Here is an 18,350-nt window from a genome sequence, read left to right on the forward strand (position 1 = left end):
ATATCATTTTCGTAGTTATTGTTTGAAAAGAGACAAGACAGATTCCTATTATGCTGGTCACCTAGTTTACCCAGTTTTAGACAAAGAGAGAATATCTAGAAGCTCATTAGAATGCCAAAATTGCAATATCCATATTAAAGCAGTCTAAAATGTTTAATTAAATATTGTAGATATATAATGGTTTTAGTTCAGTAATTTCTTATTAATTTAGACCACACTGTTTGTTTATGCCTCTAATCAATAAACATAACAGTAAAAAATGTATTCAATTAAAAAAAAATGTATTCATTCTTTAAGCATTTACTGTCTCTATTACCATGAGACTGCTAGGTTCCAAGAACAAAAGAATCACAAGAGCTTGGGGAATGCTTTATACTCTAAGTGATAAAAGGATTTGACTTTAAGGCACACATACTCAATAAAGCTGACTATATATCAGAACACTGCAGAGTATACTTTGCAAAAAGGTCCAGGACAGTATCTTCCTTTCCAACACTCTTCTGGGATGAGAACTTGCCACTCCTCCATCAAGCGAGGGAATTTAGTTCTACACTCAGGAATCTCAGTGGACCCAGTGACAGAATCCGGCAAAAGGGCGACTGTGTCAGTCCTGAGTAGAGCTCTTATCTAGCCCAGAAACTTCCTCTTCCTGCCTTCTTGGAAGCCTATCTCCATGTAAGAGGCGCCGGTACCCTGAGATCCCCAAGTTATGAGAAGCTTCGGCTAGTGAAGACACCCCAGAGGATGAGACCCAACGTGGAGACAGAGAGAAGCTATGGAGTGTGGAGACATCAGAAACGTGAGTAAAGAAACTAACCTGAGAGTAAATCTTCCAGCCCCAACAGACCACATGAATCCACGTGGATTAGAGATGAGGTGCCCAGGTGAATCCTTTCTGAATTCCCAATTTGTGGAATTGTGAGTAAAAGAAAATGGTTGTTTTAGGTAACTTAACTTTTAAAGGAGTTTGCTAGGCAGCAATAGAAAGAGGAACTTGAGCACCACGTTAGAAATTCAGCTAAATAAAATAGATTTGCTCCTTCCCTAAGGGGATTCCTAATTTAGTAAAGGAGACATACGGTGAATCAGGTGTGCAATGATAATGCGGTATCCACAAGGAGAGGAGGTCGAAGGTGTTATGGGAACACATAGAAATGACTCCTTTCTCAGAACTGGGACATCAGAAAAAGATCTTATGGACAGTATCTGCCATTTTACCTTGGTTCTCAAAGACACATAAGCGTTAGTTTCAAAAAAAGAGAGGGGATAACGGTGTTCCAGGAAAATGGGATGGCACAGGGGAAAGACCTCAAGGTGGGTGACCAAGTATTCATTCCTGGAACTGGAAGAAATGTAGAGTGAAAGCACCATGAACGGAGAAGAGGTGTGTGGTGATGAATTAGGATGGGAAGGCGTGCAGGGGTCAGATCACAAAGGGCCTTGATTGCTACATTAGGGAATCTTGCCTTCATTCTAAGGGAAATGGGAAGCCATTGAGAGATTTTAAGCAACAGAGAGGCTTGATCAGTGTTGCATTTCAGGAAAATGCCTTTGCACAGGCTGCAGTTGGAAAATGAGATTGAAGAAGGGGCAAGGCTAAAGGCAACCAGACCACTTACGGACCATTACAGTAATACGGGCAAGAGAAAATGGCTGTCGGAAGTAGGAAAGTGCCTTTCTGGCTGAAGATATGTGTATTGTTCTGAGTGATATTTAAGCAGCTGAAATCTACAGAGATGAGTAGTTGGATAGAAGGGTCTGATGCTCAGAATGAAATCTGCAGAGAAACAGCCATCTATCTTTAATGAGTACGTCATTAGGGGCATGGCGGGATGATGAGAATCAGAAGCCATCTGCTGATGGGCCAGGCATCCAAATAGGTCAAGGGTTTGAGAAGAAGCTTCACTCAAAGACTTCACTAGAGACGAGAATTACAGCATTGTATATAGTATCAAAAGCGTAGACTTAACGTAAATGTCCAACCTTAAGGAATTATTTAAGTAAATCACAGTATACTTCTGTTTAACATGAATATCTAAATAAAAGTTACTGACATGGAAAAATACACCATTCAGTGAAAAGATTATTATCACATATCGGCATATCACAAGTTCAAAGCGATGTGAGCACGTGCAGAGATGAAAGACTGAGAAGATCTGTACTGAGGTCTCAACAGTGACTATCTCTGACCACATGGATTGTTGGGACTTTTTGTCTTTTTATTTATTTTATCCGTATTTTCAAATATTTCTACAGTGAACATGTAGAGTATACCTTCATCTTAAAAGAACAATAATTGTTGTTGTTCAGTGGACTTCATTTACGTATTAGCACCCGGTGTTATTTCCAGCAACACTCCTGGAAATAAAAGTCTTAATACCTACATGGACCGAACATCATTATTTCAAAAAGGCTGTATATAACTCAACAGGATTTTAAGTGCAGATAACCAAAGCATTTGTGTTCATTTTCATTTTGAGTTCATAGAAGTATCCATCCCCCCCTAAAACAGCAAGGGTGTTTTGATTCTGTGGCATCGGATTCCTCTCATCAAATACTTACGGATGTAAGCTTTGCGTCCCCTCAATGACATGAGTAAGACGTGAGTTCTGCCCTCAAAGGGCTTTTACTTTAAAGAAGGAAACAGGCATACGAAGAGCAAACACAAATGCACCATGAAAACTGATTAACGGGGTTGCAGGGCTGTGTACGGACTGTTGTGAAGAGAAAAGAAAAGCATTGGGTGAAATTTGCGAGGCAGTGGAATGGAAGTTTCACAGAGGGGATGAGTTTAACAGGGCCTGGAAGGATGAGAAGCCCTTGGCCCTGCAATGGAAGCAGCAGCATGTGCTAACACATGGGGGCCCAGCGACGGCACTAGACATGTGCGGCAAGGCCGTGAGGGGCAAGAGCGCCCGTCATTCCTGCCACCTCCAGATGGCCCTCCTGGGTCAGGAAGTGGCAGTGCTGACCAGCTGTTGCTGAATTTAAGGCAAATTCACATAATTTCAAACCGAGTCGTTAGAAAAGAAGGTGTTGGAGAGACTGGGAGGGAAGAGGGAAGTAAAGCGGGAAGGACTGTGAAAGGCTTTGACATGGGGCTGAAGAGCAGGACCTGACTCTGCATGAGGGGACACGTTCCCAGGCTTGTTGTGTGTCCAGAAAGATAACATGGAGGGCGGCCAGGAAAGGGGAACTAAGAGGAATGGAGACCAGTTCAAGGATATGGCAGCATTTCCGGGGCTAGGGATGGAGGGTCTGCCGTAGCAGCTATAGGAATGGAAACAGGAACACAAAAAAAGATATTTTGAAGTCAGAAATGAAGGGTTTATGAAAAACTTAATTTGGGGAATGGTAGGAAGATAGCAGAAGAAATGAAGCAATAGGATAATTAAGCTGATTGCAAAAGGACAACTAGTTTTTTATGACTTTTGGCTATTTTTATTTTATTACATTATATTTTTAAGATTTTATTACATATATATTTTTAAGATTTTATTTATTCATTTGAGAGTAGGGGGCACGGAGAGTGAGCACGAACATGGAGAGAGGCTGAGGGAGAGGGAGAAGCAGGGTCCCTGCTGAGTGGGGAGCCTGACTCGGGGCTCGATCCTAGGACCCTGAGATCATGGTCTCAGTTGAAGTCAGATGCTTAACCCACTGAGCCACTCAGGCACCTGGGCTATTTTATTTTTAATATTGTTGTTCAAATAAATAAGGATTAATGCTTTTAAACATAGTAGCCAACAAAGGGGGAGATTAAACAAGTTTGAAAGGTCAAGTGCAAAGACAAAGAAGGCTTTGGACAAGTGGAGTGTGAGATGGCCAAGGGCAAATATCACTGTGGTGCTCAGGAAAAAGGGTGGCCTGCTTAAATAAATTGGAAAGCCATCCGAATGTAAGTAATTGTCAAACCAAGCAAGGGAGTGATGGCATAAAGGTAAGGACAGCAGGAAACTCATGTTTGTTGACTATTTACCTAACTTCAGATACTTCCCATACATTATCTCATTTGATTCCCATAACAACGTATAACATCGCCAACACTACAGAAAGCGCACGTATGCTAAAGACGGAAAAGTCTTTCGATTGACCATTAGGAGGTTCTTTTCAGTGGATCAATGGAAACAAAATGGTGGGTCAGAGTGCCGTGGGCTGAGGCATGACTGGGAATGAGTACGGCAGCGTTGATGAAACAGCCCTAAGGAGCAGGGGAGAAGGAGAGCACAATACTTAGAATGGGAGGCTAAGAAAGGGGAACATTTAACAGCAGGAGACTTAATGGAGAAGAGAAAGAACAGCGGGAGGAAGAGGCCGAGACGTCAGGATAGAGAAGGGTGAACTGATTTTGATGATTTAAGGACGGGAGAAAGGATGACATGAGGAACACAGAACGAGGGGGTTGCCAGGAGGATACTGCCTGCCCCTTACAACACAGCAGGGAATGGTGGGGACATAGGTAATGGGAAAGAATGAAAGGAAAACGATGAGGTATTTCAGAAGTAAGAGCTTCTATTACCCCTTATTTGCCTCAGATAAGAGGGAAGGAGATGGTCTGCGACCTTGATAGGGAAGAGAGATAGATGCCTTATTCTCAGTCTCCAGGAAGTTTCACGGGTTAACACTATTAAAGATAAATGCATGGCAGTCCAGAATCCCCCCTGTCCCACAGAGGAAGGCTTAACTACCTCCTTCATTTCAGAGAGTATGTGATTTGAATTTGGTAAGAATGTTTTACTGATAGAATAATTAATATGCATGGCAAGTTCTATTTTTAATCCATAGAACTCAAGTAGAATACATGAGAATATGTTATTCATTCAAGAAAAACTGAAGGACGATCTTCCAAGGCAAGTAATACACTCAGTTTCAAATGATATTAGGAACACAGAAAGTTTTGTATATATATAAATTTATATGTATGAAATATAACGTGTCATGGGTAATGAAATAGTACAAACAAAATCATCAACAAAGAGAGATGAGCTAACATGATGCAGTAAAAGCTGTTATGTGGTAGAAATGACAAGTGAAGTATTTATTTGTGTCTAATAAAAACGTATTGGTCAGCAATGCTGAATTTTTGGTTACACACATGCACACACACACACGCACACACACACGCACACACACACACACATTATTTAGGAAACTGGACAAAAGGGTCTCCGACCTAATATCCCAACAAAAATAAAGGTACGTGTGGTCAAAGTGAAATAAATACACCAAGCTCATTCTTTTGCAACTGTAGAACTATGAGGCAAGAAATCGTTCTGCAGACGTCATTTCAAAAGACAGGAGAAAATCTATTCTCCACAGCCCAAAGCACTGACTCACCCACGCATAAGGAAAACCAAGACGCCAAAAAAGGCATCATCAAAAAAATGCTATACGAATAGCAGCCCATATATCTACTACATGATCTCCATGTGTTTACAAATGCAATTATCATAAGTGGGTTAGTATTAAAGCACATTATTTTATGGTTGCAAGTTCACTGGGATCAATTAATCTCAGGTGCTGGTCAACAATATTCCTTGATATGTTAATTACTGAGGCTTACTGCACGATGGTCCTGGAAGAAAGGCTATGTGACATGAAAATTACCTCATATAATAGCATTCTACAAACGCCACTGAAGAGGGGAAATTATCTGATTTGTCAGCAAGAGGCTAGGGATGGCGTACCTTCTGTCGGGCTGGTGCTGCATGTGGCCCATCTCCTCTGGGCAGTCCTGTAACATGGGCTGAAGCTCTTCTTGCGGGGAGGGGGTCAGAGTGGCAGTGGACTGATGGCTGTAAGACACGGCAGCTGGAGAAGAAGCCGCTCCCCGCACAGGGGGAGTGGGGCCTCGTTCATCCTCTTCCTCTTCTAGCTCATCCTGTTGCAAATACATCCTTGCTGGTGGGACCGGACATGGCATTTCCTGGTCATAGCTAAAACAAATGATAAGCCCACTTAGATTTACTTCAGGTTATGCAAAGAAACTATTTGTATTGTTAGTGGAATATCAGCTTTGAATTGCTTCTTTAACCGGAATGTTCTGAGCCACGCTGAGGGAGTACTGCTAAAAAGAAAACAAAAAAAACAAAAACAAACAAGAAAACACTCCACTTGGCGCCTGGGTGGCTCAGTCGGTTAAGTGTCTGCCTTCGGCTCAGGTCATGATCTCTGGGTCCTGGGATCCAGCCCCGAGTCAGGCTGCCTGCTCAGGGGGGTAGTGTGCTTCTCCCTCTGACCCTGTCCCCTGCTTGTGTTCTCTCTCTCTCTCAATTAAATAATCTTCAAAAGAAATAGTTCACTATCACGAAGGTTGGTGAGTGCTACATATAATATTTTTTTCTCTGAGTGATTACAATTTACATTAGCATATTACAGGCTCTGAGAAGTCATGCAATAAAGTCATCTGTTTAATGCATTTTAACTTTGTACTTCCAAAATGTGTAGCATAGTCTAGTCCTCTGCTTCAACATGGTATTGTAAAAGACGATTCAGGGATGGTCCTACAGATGACCCAGAGATGATATGTTAACCTCTGAGAAAAATTATTCTTAAAAATCATTTCTTGAAAATCCACCTTTTCTCTGAAATTATAATAGATTTGTTATTTTTTCAGTTGAGCACGCAATCAAGGAGTTGGCTTGCGTTTAGGATGCTGAATAAAAAACACCATAAATAAAAGAGTCAATAAACAATAAAATGCCCTACTATTCCTCTGCTAGAGCTGTGTGGAAACTCTAGATGGGGCTGGGAAACATTCCTGCCTTTCTCTTTTCTCTCACCCCGGGGCAGATGGTTATTGATTCAAATGGCAGTAATTTACTGCATTATATAAATTGTGTTCATGTTACCCCTCTCTCTCATTCACTCTCCACCACCCGCCTTGTTCACCTGAACTCAGGAAACTCGATGCTCTTATAACATGATTTCTTTGTGTCTTCCTTCACTTTATCCATTCCACTACTTTCCTTGGCCACTTTTTCTATGTCTCCTGTTTCAACAAAATAACAGCAATTTGTGCACTCTTCAAAACTAGAAATCTTGTGTCTTCTTGCCTTATTCTTCTCTCTTCTACCTTGAACTGTTCCCTGGTTCACCTCTGTTTCCTTTCTAAAAATCTCCAAAATCTATTACCTTTCTGAAATCTGTTGCATGGGCTTTTGCAATAACCTTTTAACTGATCTCTGTGTCTCCAGTCACTCTACCCTTCTGAATCCTCACAGTGCTTCCAAAATTATTTTATTATAATAACACATCACTCTCTGATCATTCATTTGCTGCACCGTAGTACAGGGCCCCGTCACTGATTAGAGGGAAATATACAAATACCTAAAATAAGACATTCAAGTACCTGTATAACCTGGCTTTCACCCACCTTCCCAACTTGCTCTCCCTCCCTCCCACTGGTGCATCTTACTCCTCCAGGAGGGCCCATCTCTCTGTGGTCACAACAGCCATAAAAATCCTCCTCCTCTTGATTCAGAACCATATCATTTGTCAAAGTCAAGCACAAAAGCCAACAGATCAGGAAACCTTTATTCTTCCCCCTTAGAATCAGTCTCTCCCTTCAGGGCACAGTTGCATCTCCTGTAAGGTTTTAAAAAAACTATATCCACTTCTTTCATTTTAGTCCCTTTTCTGGTAGACTAAAATAGCAATAAATGTTAATAGAGCCTAGAAAATGACTTTTCTAAAAATATAGTCATTTCTCCATTTTTGTAGATTCTATACTTACAAAGTCACCTACTTGCTAAAATTTATTTGTAACCCAAAGTCAATACTCACAGTGAAGCATCTGAGTCACCCATCTTCTTGTGTCAGCTTTCACACAAGTGTCCTTCTCTCAATCTATCTACTGACACATTGTTCTCAGATTGTTTTCTTTATATTGATAACTTCCCTGTTTAAGGAGCCCCCCAAGGATAGAGCTTTAGGGTGATCTAGTGTTTCTAAGTGCAAAAAGGCTATGACTTGCCCTAGTAGAGAAAATATGTGCCTTAGAGAAGCTTTGCTCAGGAATGACCTGACCTGGCACTGCTGGCTGTGAGTTCAATGTAAATGAACCAACAATACATATTGCATAAGGTGTCTTTGAACAAAAACACACATAAAACAAGATTATGCATGGATCAGGTGACAAAAATGTGTGGCCAGAGACTTGCAGGAACCTATCCCTGTATTTTCCCTCAGAGTAATGGCTCAGTATTCGCTAATTAAATGAGTGGAAAAACAAAGGTACAGAGCTTTGTTTCCCAACATACTTTGTGTGTAGAGAATGAAAGAACATTGTCTTTATTTCTACAACAGTCACTAAAAAGACCGTATTTTCAGGTAGATTTTATTTATTTTTTATTAATTCTCTATGTCAAGTGAGTTCTCTTCCATTGATCATACCGGTGAAACATCTGTTTTGTTTTATTGGTTCGGTTTTATAGAACCTGGCGTGAGAGCGAAACACACGTTCTTATTGCTCTCACATGATATGATTATCTGCACTAGTTGAATCCTTGTGAGAAACAATTCAGTGAGTTTGAAGTCCCACAGTTTTCAGCATAATGTAGTAATATCTAAGAACAAACAAAAGTTTTCAGGACACCTTAGCTGTGGTATACATTTACACATTTATTTTATGAAAATTCAAGAATGTGCAATAGAAATTTTGATATCTGAAAATCATAAAGTCACATAGATATATGATTATATATATCACGATACATGTGATCTTGTATATATTTATACATATGATGGCACATGCAAATTACACATATATAAGATAAACATATATGTAAATTGTGTGTATGCTCCAATTCATAATTCTTTGTTCCAAAAGAAGCTTCTGAGGCATGAATTCCTTTTTTTTTTTTTCTGGCAGCACGGAGGACGATTTTCAAATCCTCCTATCATAGCGATACTGTTTCCTTCAGAGACAAATGTTTGCAGACGTTGGGAATGTTTCCCCTTGGAGATCTAGTTTAATAACTCCTTCATATTGGTTTAAAGAATCAGACGATTCCACTTACATCTGTTCTGAAATTCTTCTTACCTTTCATCTACGGAAACGCTGTACTCTTCACTGTTGCTGGGAGGCGGGGGGTGAGCCGGAGGCGGGGGAAGCAGGTCTGCCCAGTTCATGCCGCCCTGTTTCGGTACTTTCGGTGTCCGTGCCCCTTTCTTGTGCCCTTGACTCCCTTGAAAAGAAAGAAAGCCCGAGTCTTTTATTTCTGGCCTTTCAGGTTTTTCTATTATCCACAGGTGAATTACTTCCTGTAAATATGATCGTATAATTCATATATGCAGAAGCAGATAAATACCCTTTCCTTCATTAATCTTAACAGAACTTCGTACAATAGAAGGTGCAACGTATTGCCGAGTTTAACTGCCAAATAAATAGCAAAAAAAAGCAATAAAACCGCAAATGAATTTTACAAGTCATATCATTAATAGTGATCTTCTTACACCAATTAATTGCATTATGGATTATCACCTAAAACAAATGAGCTGTAGACATTTTCTGAAGTGCCATTCTATTATTTAATTGCTGGAACCTAAAATACAATATGATACAGATACGATCTATTAGAGTTCCACTGTTGCATTAAATCACTGAATATATATAATTTGTACTTGTCCATTGAAATGTTTTAGGCGCAATGAAATTACTAGTTTTTGTCAGAAAAGCAGGTGCAGATGAAAATTATTGCTGGAAGAACTAATATAAGTAACAACAAAAGAAGCAGAGAAATGGTTTTTAAAAAGGGATAGAAGTGCTTCTCGTCCCAGTTTCTGCAAAATTACGGCTTAGAGTAAAATGATGTTGCTTGAACATTTTTAGTAGTTTTAAATAACCCAATTACGCAAGTGCCCCTGTGTTCTGATTTTAGAGTTGGCATATTCTTTAAACGCAGGTAAGTGCACATTTTAGAGTACCATTTAAAAGTAAATTGGGGTCAAAATATATTTGGGGATAAAATCATCTTTATCTTCCTCCTCCAATACGATACATTTTAGATTCTTATGGAAATTATGGATGACGATGAGCCTGTAATTATTTTTCTCATATGATCCCTTAAAATTAGTGGATTTTCTTGGTCTTTTTATTTTTAACCTCTCTGGAACAGTTACAAGTTACATGGTACATGAAACAGGTCTTGGTATATTCAATGACCCTTATTTATTTATTTATTTTTAAGTCACTTGGGACTTTTTGGCCCAGTCACTGTGTGTTAAGCCAGATGTTCTTGAACTGGTATGTTACTGCACCAAGTATGGGTCAAGGGAATAGCTGTTAGTAATAAATTATGATTCTCAGGCCTCTCCCTGGATGTCTCCATTCTCTCTTCCTTTACTCAGTTGTCACGTATTGCAAAGACTAGGCAAGAATCATGGACTTAACCCTACCCAGTGCCTTCCTCTTGATTTCTTGGTATGTATCTATTCTAATAACTCCCCATCTGTCCTAAGAGCCCTAACATTACAAATCTCTCCCACTTATCACTTTCTTGCTTCCTTCTTTCCCCTAATTAACACCAGACTATACATTTTTTAAATCTTTTTACCAAATAAGAACAGAATACCAAATAATAACTAGCAGCAGAACACCAAGATATAGGTTTCTAAGCTGAGGGATGGAGAAAGTCAATTTAAAATGAACAACACAGAATCGTTTTAATCACAATAATCATCAAGTCATTATCCTCATGAAGGTACGATTTTCTAAGTGGTTAAGAATGCAAACATTAGACGGCATGAGATATCAAATATTAAAATTTTTTCTATGGTTTTTCCCAAGAGTAAATCCTTTTAAAAATTCCAGTTAATTCAGGGTTTCCTTATAAGATTTTGGTTGTTTAAAAAAAAAAAATCAATATACAGTAGAATAAGAGTAGATCTCAAAAGGCAAAGAGGTACTTCTAAGCTCCTTCCATACCACTAGGAATAGTTTTAATCAGGGACAAAAAGTAGGCTGAACAATGCCAGATCAGCAATGCTGTCACCAAGGGGTGATGACAAAATGCAAATGCCATATTCGTTACAGAAGAGGAGTAGAGACACTGCCTAAAAGCACCTCCCAGTAACTTCAGTCCGGGTACTGAGAGGTGATATTGTTACTCTCTCCTGCAGAAACATACTAGGGGCAAGATTGGTCGGTTCTGCTCTCGTTGTGCTGTGACGCGCCACATGTGAGTTCTAATAGCGAACTGCCTTTCATCAGGAAAACAGGACTTAAGTTCCAGCGAGGTCTCATTGGCAGTCCCTCTCAGGAGAACAGGTGGCAAACAGCTGCAACAGCAGGAAGGGAAAAGGCCTCACTGTGGCTTCGAAGGCTCTTACAGACCCAAGTTGGGAGGCTGCTTTCTGAGGTTTTAGGGCAGGAACTGAGGGAGAGTAGAAAGCTTATCAACGGAGGAAGATTCTCGTTGTCCCTAGATCTCATGTTATTGTCTCTTAGGCCTGTGATTCTGCTCAAGTGTACTGAGATTTTATGTGCCGTATGTGTTTCAAACGGTAACAAATTTAGCAGATTAAGTATATGCCCAGCATTTCCAGCTTTATTTCGGCCAAAGGCAAAAAAGAAGTTTCAACTGCCTTTTAAGTCTAGTCCATGCTTCCGGCTTTATAAAACTTCATTAACAAGGAGGAGAACGGGATCTTTAATCATTGTTACTAAGTACAACATAAAATGGTTTAGTGAGTAAGTGAGTGGACTGTCAAATTGCAGAGGGTAAGACTCATGCCTGGAAAAATGCTCATTATATAGAGTACGTAGACATGCCATGTGTGTACATCAGTTCATTAGCATTCAATCTGTAATTGTGGGATATACCATTTTTTTAAAGGGGAGACTGATCTTCTCATTGGTTCCCCATACTTACCAGATGTACTACTGCCCCGGTCCGAGCTGTTGTAGGATCCTCCTGTATTCTGGTCATAGGATTGGTTGTATGGGATAGTTGGAGGAATTGTGTCATTTGCTCGATAATCTAGACATTTCAGACGGAAGAAAAACAAACTTTCACTTTCTCTTGGATGCCTTAATCATTTACCAATCATTTACCAGCAATAAGGCTTTTAAGTTACCATGCTGATCACTTGCTAAATGTATAGAAGTGTAAAGGAGGAAAAAGTCAGGAAAAGATAGGCATGTCTCCTTTAAGATTTATAAAATCCAGATTCTTTGCATCATCTCCTTTATATAAATCTGACTAAACATAGATATGTACAAATCATATGAAAGACTATTTCGTCTCTTTAAAATATTTATAAATCAGCTAAGGCAGAAATCAGGATTACTTGACTTCTTAACTTGAAAAATGTAACAACAAAATCATTTTAGCCGTAAGAAACCCGGAAAATATCATGTCTGCAAATCACTTAAAAAAATTAAAAATAAAAAGCCCTGAAGCTTGTCAGCAAGATGATATCTAATAAAAAAACATACTCATGAGAAGAAAACAAAGGCCAGGGAAAGGCTTCTGATTACTTAGGCAAAGGTAAAAATCCAAACGGTAAACTTGCCACTGGAATGTACTGGGTAATAACCCATCAGTTTAGTTGCATCCTAGGTCTTTACTACAGTTGACACACCAAGTCTGTTACAAGCAATATAAACAATACACAAGAGCTCTGAAATATTTGTTCAGGGGCCTGTCAGACCTTTCCAAAGTGCACAGTAAATCCACACACTAAAGAGGAATGACGTAACAACAGCTGGAAAGCCAACTGCAAACTACAGGATCGCAGAAACTGTCCTCTCTTCATTGTCAGCCTTCGTCATGAGCTCGCACAAGAGTCTTAACAAATATTTACTGAACTGGGTTTTACGCCAGTCGGGTGTTTTCTCAAACTTCGAAAAAAGCTGGATGACTGTACTGTTAAATTTAAATATGTGGGGTGCCTGTGGGGCTCACTGGGTTAAGCCTCTGCCTTCGGCTCAGGTCACAATCTCAGGGACTGAGACCCACATTGGGCTCTCTGCTCCGCGGGGAGCCTGCTCCCCCCCCTACCCACCCTGCCTGCCTCTCTGTCTACTTGTGATCTCTGTCAAATAAATAAATAAATAAAATCTTTAAAAAAATTTAAATATATAACACTAACTTAATCAAATGGGACGTTTGTCATCTCCAACTGTCATATACTTTATTTTTGAGGAAAATGGTCACAACTCAAGCCTAAAGAAAATAAATCTAGGCCTCTAATTATCTACAATAAGATGTGCCATTTACCTGGAAGCTTGTGCAAAATTGCCCTGAACTATTCATATTAGAGGATGCTTTTCTTTTCTTTTTTTTTTTCCCCAGATCTACAGCTTTGCAAATCATGTTATTAAAGCAGTAGCGTAAAGGACTATAAAGAAATCAAATACTTACCTAGTCCAACTCACACATACTATAACAGAGAAGCATTCCCCTCAGGCTATAAAATACTATTTCACTGTTTACCACTTCAAAATTTACTTTAGGTTCTGTCCTGACAGACTTCAATCAAGTCAACCAATATGATTTAGGTTCAAAAATCATACACTGCAGCATTCTTAGTGACCGCATGAGGTAGGAGAAATTCAACAAATTGAACCACTTCTCCAGCGCAAGCTTAATTTAATTATTTTTCTTCAGTTTGATATAAAAATGCCATTCGTTTATATGACCATGTAGAAGCAATTATCTTCCATTCTCGGGTGGAAAGAATGGGATAGTCTATTTATTTAAAATGTGAGGTACTGTGATGGTTGTACATCTGCCTTATGAATAAAAGATTGCGCTAAGCAATCCCTCACCTGCGATTAAATTTAAATTCATCTTGAAACCATTTGAAAATAGTTATATAGTATTATAAAATCAATTTTCCAAGGTTATTGTTGTGCTAATTAACTCTTTGACACTGGAAATTTCGGAAACAAAGAAATAAGGAACCGCGAGGAACAAAAGAAGGATTTCATTGGCTGGTCCCGGAGACGTCCGGACCAGGAGTGCTGAAAGGTTAGGGGCGCCGAGACAGAAAAGGCTGGGGATAAAGGCAGAGCTCTTCACCTTTGTTCAGCTTGTTTTGCTCCATGATGTTATACTGAATCGGGGCCACTTCCTGCTTCTGCTGGGCGGGCGGTTTCCAGTGCTTCTCGCTGGAGTCCCCGCTGCCATTGTTCATGTTGTTGCTGAGGTTTGACTGGATGAGCTGGGTGGTGGCGTAAGGGGTAGGCTGCCCTGATGGATTGACAAAACGCCCATCCTTCAGATTTGGGCTATTGAAGGTTTTCATCTCATTGATTTTGTTACTAAGGTCCACATCACCATAAACAGTTGACTCAGGGAGCATCAGATTTGTTTGTTTGTTTTCCAGTTGGTTGTTATAATTGGCTATACAATCCGCTACGTGCAACGGAGAGGAAAAGGAAAAAGTCATTCTGCATGGTTATTCCTTCTAGATTTCTCTGTAAGTAGCTTCGTGAGGCACAGTAAAATTGTTACGTAAAGTAAAAAGGAGCTTAAACACGGTCAATAAAAAGGGCTCGGTACCCATGGACCCTTTCTGAAGGAGGTAATTCGAAATTGAGGAAATGAGAGAGGACACAGAGCAATTATACAGGGACGAATTTTGAATTTGAATTTAAGACGATGTTCCTTTAACAACCCCATTAATAAAAATTTCACCTAAATAATACACACGTGAATATCTTCATGTGCCACATATGTATATTTTCTAGTCTGGAATTACTGACCTCGCGGAAGCTACTGGTTAGTCGTTGAAGCAACAGAAGAAAGCATGTATGCGGATAATCCAGACCAACCGTGGGGGAGAAATCTGCCTACCTGTCCAAGAGCTTGAGATTTTAATAGTCTACAAACTAACTCTATCAAAAGATACGAGGAACAGAGGTAAAGGGCTAGTAAATAGCGTGTATGGTAATTTTACTGAATCTTCCCTTGGTCACGTAGGATAATCATTATCAGGGAAGGATAGTTCATAATCATTTTTTCATGGTTTCATAAAGACACCCCAAGAAGTATAAAATGACAATAATGAAGATAAAACGAACCACAAGGAGCCTGAATAATTTAATCAAAGAAAGCCTGAAATAGTATCTAATTTGTCTACTATTTCAACGTCCCTCTAATTTGCTCCTCCTCCTTGAAGTATTAGGAAATGAAATAACTGATGGACTATTTAAAATTAAATAAATAGAAATATTTAAAGCCTGCAGTTGAAAATATTAAAGCAGCAGGAAGAGCTAAAATCATAATTTAAGTGAAAACATTTTTAAATAAAAAAAATTTGTCAAGTTACAAAGGTTAAAAATACCATTATTTTATCCATGTAGTTCATGGTGGCACCCACATTAACAGCTCACCTTGAAGACTGGTTTTCAGCTTGATAGGCTGATGAAAAATTAACACGGCTGCTACTAAAGATATAAATGTGAATATAATCTTAAGAGAAATATGCAACTTCTCTGTAATACGGAATTCAACTATTCCCCATTTTAACAATAAACGAGCAGGGAACACGAATATTTGACTCACCGGGACTTTAGTTATTCTGATTTCTAATTTCTAGGTAACCAGGCCATATGGTTTTGTCAATTTCATTTTTCTTCCCTAATCTTTCTAAATGAGTGGGATTCCATAGAATTTTCTGAGATAATGGACATGCTCTGTTCTGTATGGTCCGCTTTGGGAGCCACCAGACACATGTGGCTACTAGACACTTGAAACATGGCTAGGGCAAATGAGGAACTGAATTTTAAACTGTATTTTGTTTCATTTAACTGTAAATAGCCACCTGTAGCCAGAGGCTACCATATGAGACAACACAGCTCTACTTATTAATCTAAACGGGTATTTCCATCGTTTGTCTCTTACAGGGCTCAACACAGTCTTTTTAAAAAATTTGAGCACTTATCTGTATAACTAGAATATGGACCTCTGGAGAACAGGGACATAGCTACATGGATAGGTCATATCCATGTTCATCTCCGTATCCAGTGGAGACTCTGGGCTTGTTTTAAGGCTACACACAGACCACACTATGATTTGTTTTTTATGGAGCATAACATCTTCACTTAAATGCTAGCTTCTATTTCCCTTTTCATCAGTTCCATAGGTTATTTTAAATCTCTACTCCTATTTTTTGATTCTTTATGATTCTTTTAATATTTCTCAATTGGGATATTGAAGGTTTTCACTTTGTTGTTTTTTTTTTTTGCAAGAAATCATAAGTAATTTTCTGTCACCCCTCTCAATATACCATACTTACATCCATATTTTAATAATACATTTTGGCATGAAATCTTAATTAATTAACTCACTCACACATATTTCTGAACCAAAAACATATAATATAAAATAAAGGTATGCATACACACCTGCAAAAGACACATATGTGTTATGTCTTCGGGATTTACTTGTATACAATAAAAATCTGGGAATTTCAGTTTTTGTTTACAATTTTTTATTACTGTTGTAGAGTTGCTATTCTTTTGGTCACTGCTGTTAAAGACTTTGGTTCATTCTATTGGTCACTGCTGTTAAAGACTTTGGTTCATTCTAGAGATTTATAAACTTTTTGATCTGTTCTATTCCCCAAATCCTGAAAATAATTAATTACGATATAAAGTATAAATACACACATCCTCATAAAGAGGAATGCTTTTGTGCGATTTCATTTTTCCTTGTTTACTCTGTTCTAGAGTACATACTCTCCCTTCTCCCATTGCATCCTGGGAAACTCTGGTAGAAGGTGATGTGTGGAAATAGAGGGATGAAGAAAATAGACAATCAGGGTAACCTGCTAGGCAACAGTCAACATTTTATGAAAATGTTGGCCAAATGTTCCTTTCTGAGGTAGGGAGAGGGGAAGAAATGCACCCTCTTGTGGCCAATCCTTGTGCTTAGGCTTAGGGCGCTGTCTGTGCGTCTCTAACCTGGGCGGCTGTAGGTGGTCAGGTTGCTATCACTGTTACCGTTGCCTGCCGTGCAGCAGTTGATGGAGCAGTCATTGTGATTGTTGCCCGTGTTGGGCCACGTGTCTGCCAACCATGGCTGTGTGGCGGGTTCGCTGATGTTCAGAAGTCCTGGCCTAAATAAAAAAATAAAAAAATAAAGAATATATATATATACACATACACACACACACACACATAGAAGCACATGTTTTATAAACAGCAAATGGTATTTCCCATTCAGACTTCCAACACAGTCTTCATCTCGTTCTCCCACATGACTTGGTCAGCTGTGCTGAATGCTATTATTATTCCTTTTATTTTACCGTTTTTTTTTTTTTTTTTTTTGACACGGTAGCTGTGAGGTAATACGATGTCTTGAGAACTTCCCTCCGTGTACAGGGCCATCACTTTGTAAACGGGCACAGTTGTACGTCAGACTTACAACACTGTACTGTTGGCGATGCTCTACTTCAGCCGCAGCAACTGAAACTCCAACATGGAATTGGAACCATGGATCCCTATATGTTGTGGTATTTGAGTTGCTGCACGAATACCATAGTGGAGACAGTTTACACTCCTTCATTTTGATTCATGAAAAAACTCATGATTCTTCTTGAATGGAACAAGCTTCTTTACTCAGACAATGGATCCTTTACAGCGAACGTATTAGCATAATTTTCTTCAAAACCATGTTTCAGAAGAAACAGTGAGTCTGGGGCCTGGAGCCTCATCAAGGTTTCTGTGCACAGCTCTGGAAGGCTGTCAGGACTTTGTGATGGTGACAGGATAAACCGCCATAAATCCCCTCCATAAACAAAGGAAAGCTACGGACTTAAATCTGGTAGAACGAAAAATGTCCACTGCAGGAAATATTAGTGTTCCTGTCTTTTCTGGCAAAACAGACATTCATGCCCTTTCCCTGTGCTTTGGGAATGAAAAGTGCACCAAGGGCTGTTAGTGGGAAAGCCTGGACCCTTGGGCCAGAGACGAAGACTAGAGTCCCAGCCTGGCGCTCCTCATGTCCTTCTCTAACATCGACTCCATTTGATAATTTAGCAAAGAGGTGATGATGGCAAGGTGTGCTGTCGATCCAGTGAACAGACCGGTGCTGCAGATTCTGCAAAGATTTGCTTCACGCTTTCATTTTCTCTGTCGAAGTGCGATAACCATGCTGCTCGTTTCCCCGAAAGCAAAAACCTGACACTTCACCCTTTGGGGTTCCGTGACGCGCAGAGAGTCAACTGAGGAAACTCACTATTGCGAATGATGGCTATTTGGAAAATCCTTCCTTCCAAAGGAAGAAAATGGATTTACAATTTTTAGGTCTGTACACATATGCAGATGTACATATGCATATACGTATCTGTAATAAAAGATGAGTATAGGGGCGCCTGGGTGGCTCAGTGGGTTAAAG

General features: G+C 39.5%; 1 protein-coding gene and 1 long non-coding RNA gene across 9 annotated transcripts in view; one reads left to right on the forward strand and one right to left on the reverse strand.

Annotated features, from left to right (window-relative positions):
- Nucleotides 1-18,350, reverse strand: part of ROBO1 (roundabout guidance receptor 1) — a 1,168,989-nt gene that overhangs the window by 22,573 nt on the left and 1,128,066 nt on the right. For 6 of the 8 annotated variants that reach the window (XM_004770828.3, XM_004770829.3, XM_004770827.3 and 3 more), the window contains 5 exons: nucleotides 16,916-17,070; nucleotides 14,028-14,363; nucleotides 11,874-11,981; nucleotides 9,044-9,188; nucleotides 5,688-5,936 (listed from right to left, as the gene is read on the reverse strand). In XM_004770828.3, the coding sequence (XP_004770885.1) occupies nucleotides 5,688-5,936; nucleotides 9,044-9,188; nucleotides 11,874-11,981; nucleotides 14,028-14,363; nucleotides 16,916-17,070 (993 nt within the window). The remainder of the gene's footprint in view (nucleotides 1-5,687; nucleotides 5,937-9,043; nucleotides 9,189-11,873; nucleotides 11,982-14,027; nucleotides 14,364-16,915; nucleotides 17,071-18,350) is intronic. The other 2 variants (XM_004770834.3, XM_004770835.3) reach the window with 1 other exon arrangement.
- On the forward strand, nucleotides 681-18,345 carry LOC123394366. The gene is made up of 3 exons (XR_006609056.1): nucleotides 681-799; nucleotides 14,699-14,870; nucleotides 17,292-18,345. It is a non-coding gene; the product is annotated as an uncharacterized LOC123394366 (long non-coding RNA).

The sequence above is a fragment of the Mustela putorius genome, unplaced genomic scaffold, assembly GCF_011764305.1.
Source record: "Mustela putorius furo isolate JIRA1106 unplaced genomic scaffold, ASM1176430v1.1 tig00003834_pilon_pilon_pilon, whole genome shotgun sequence".
Lineage (NCBI taxonomy): Eukaryota > Metazoa > Chordata > Mammalia > Carnivora > Mustelidae > Mustela > Mustela putorius.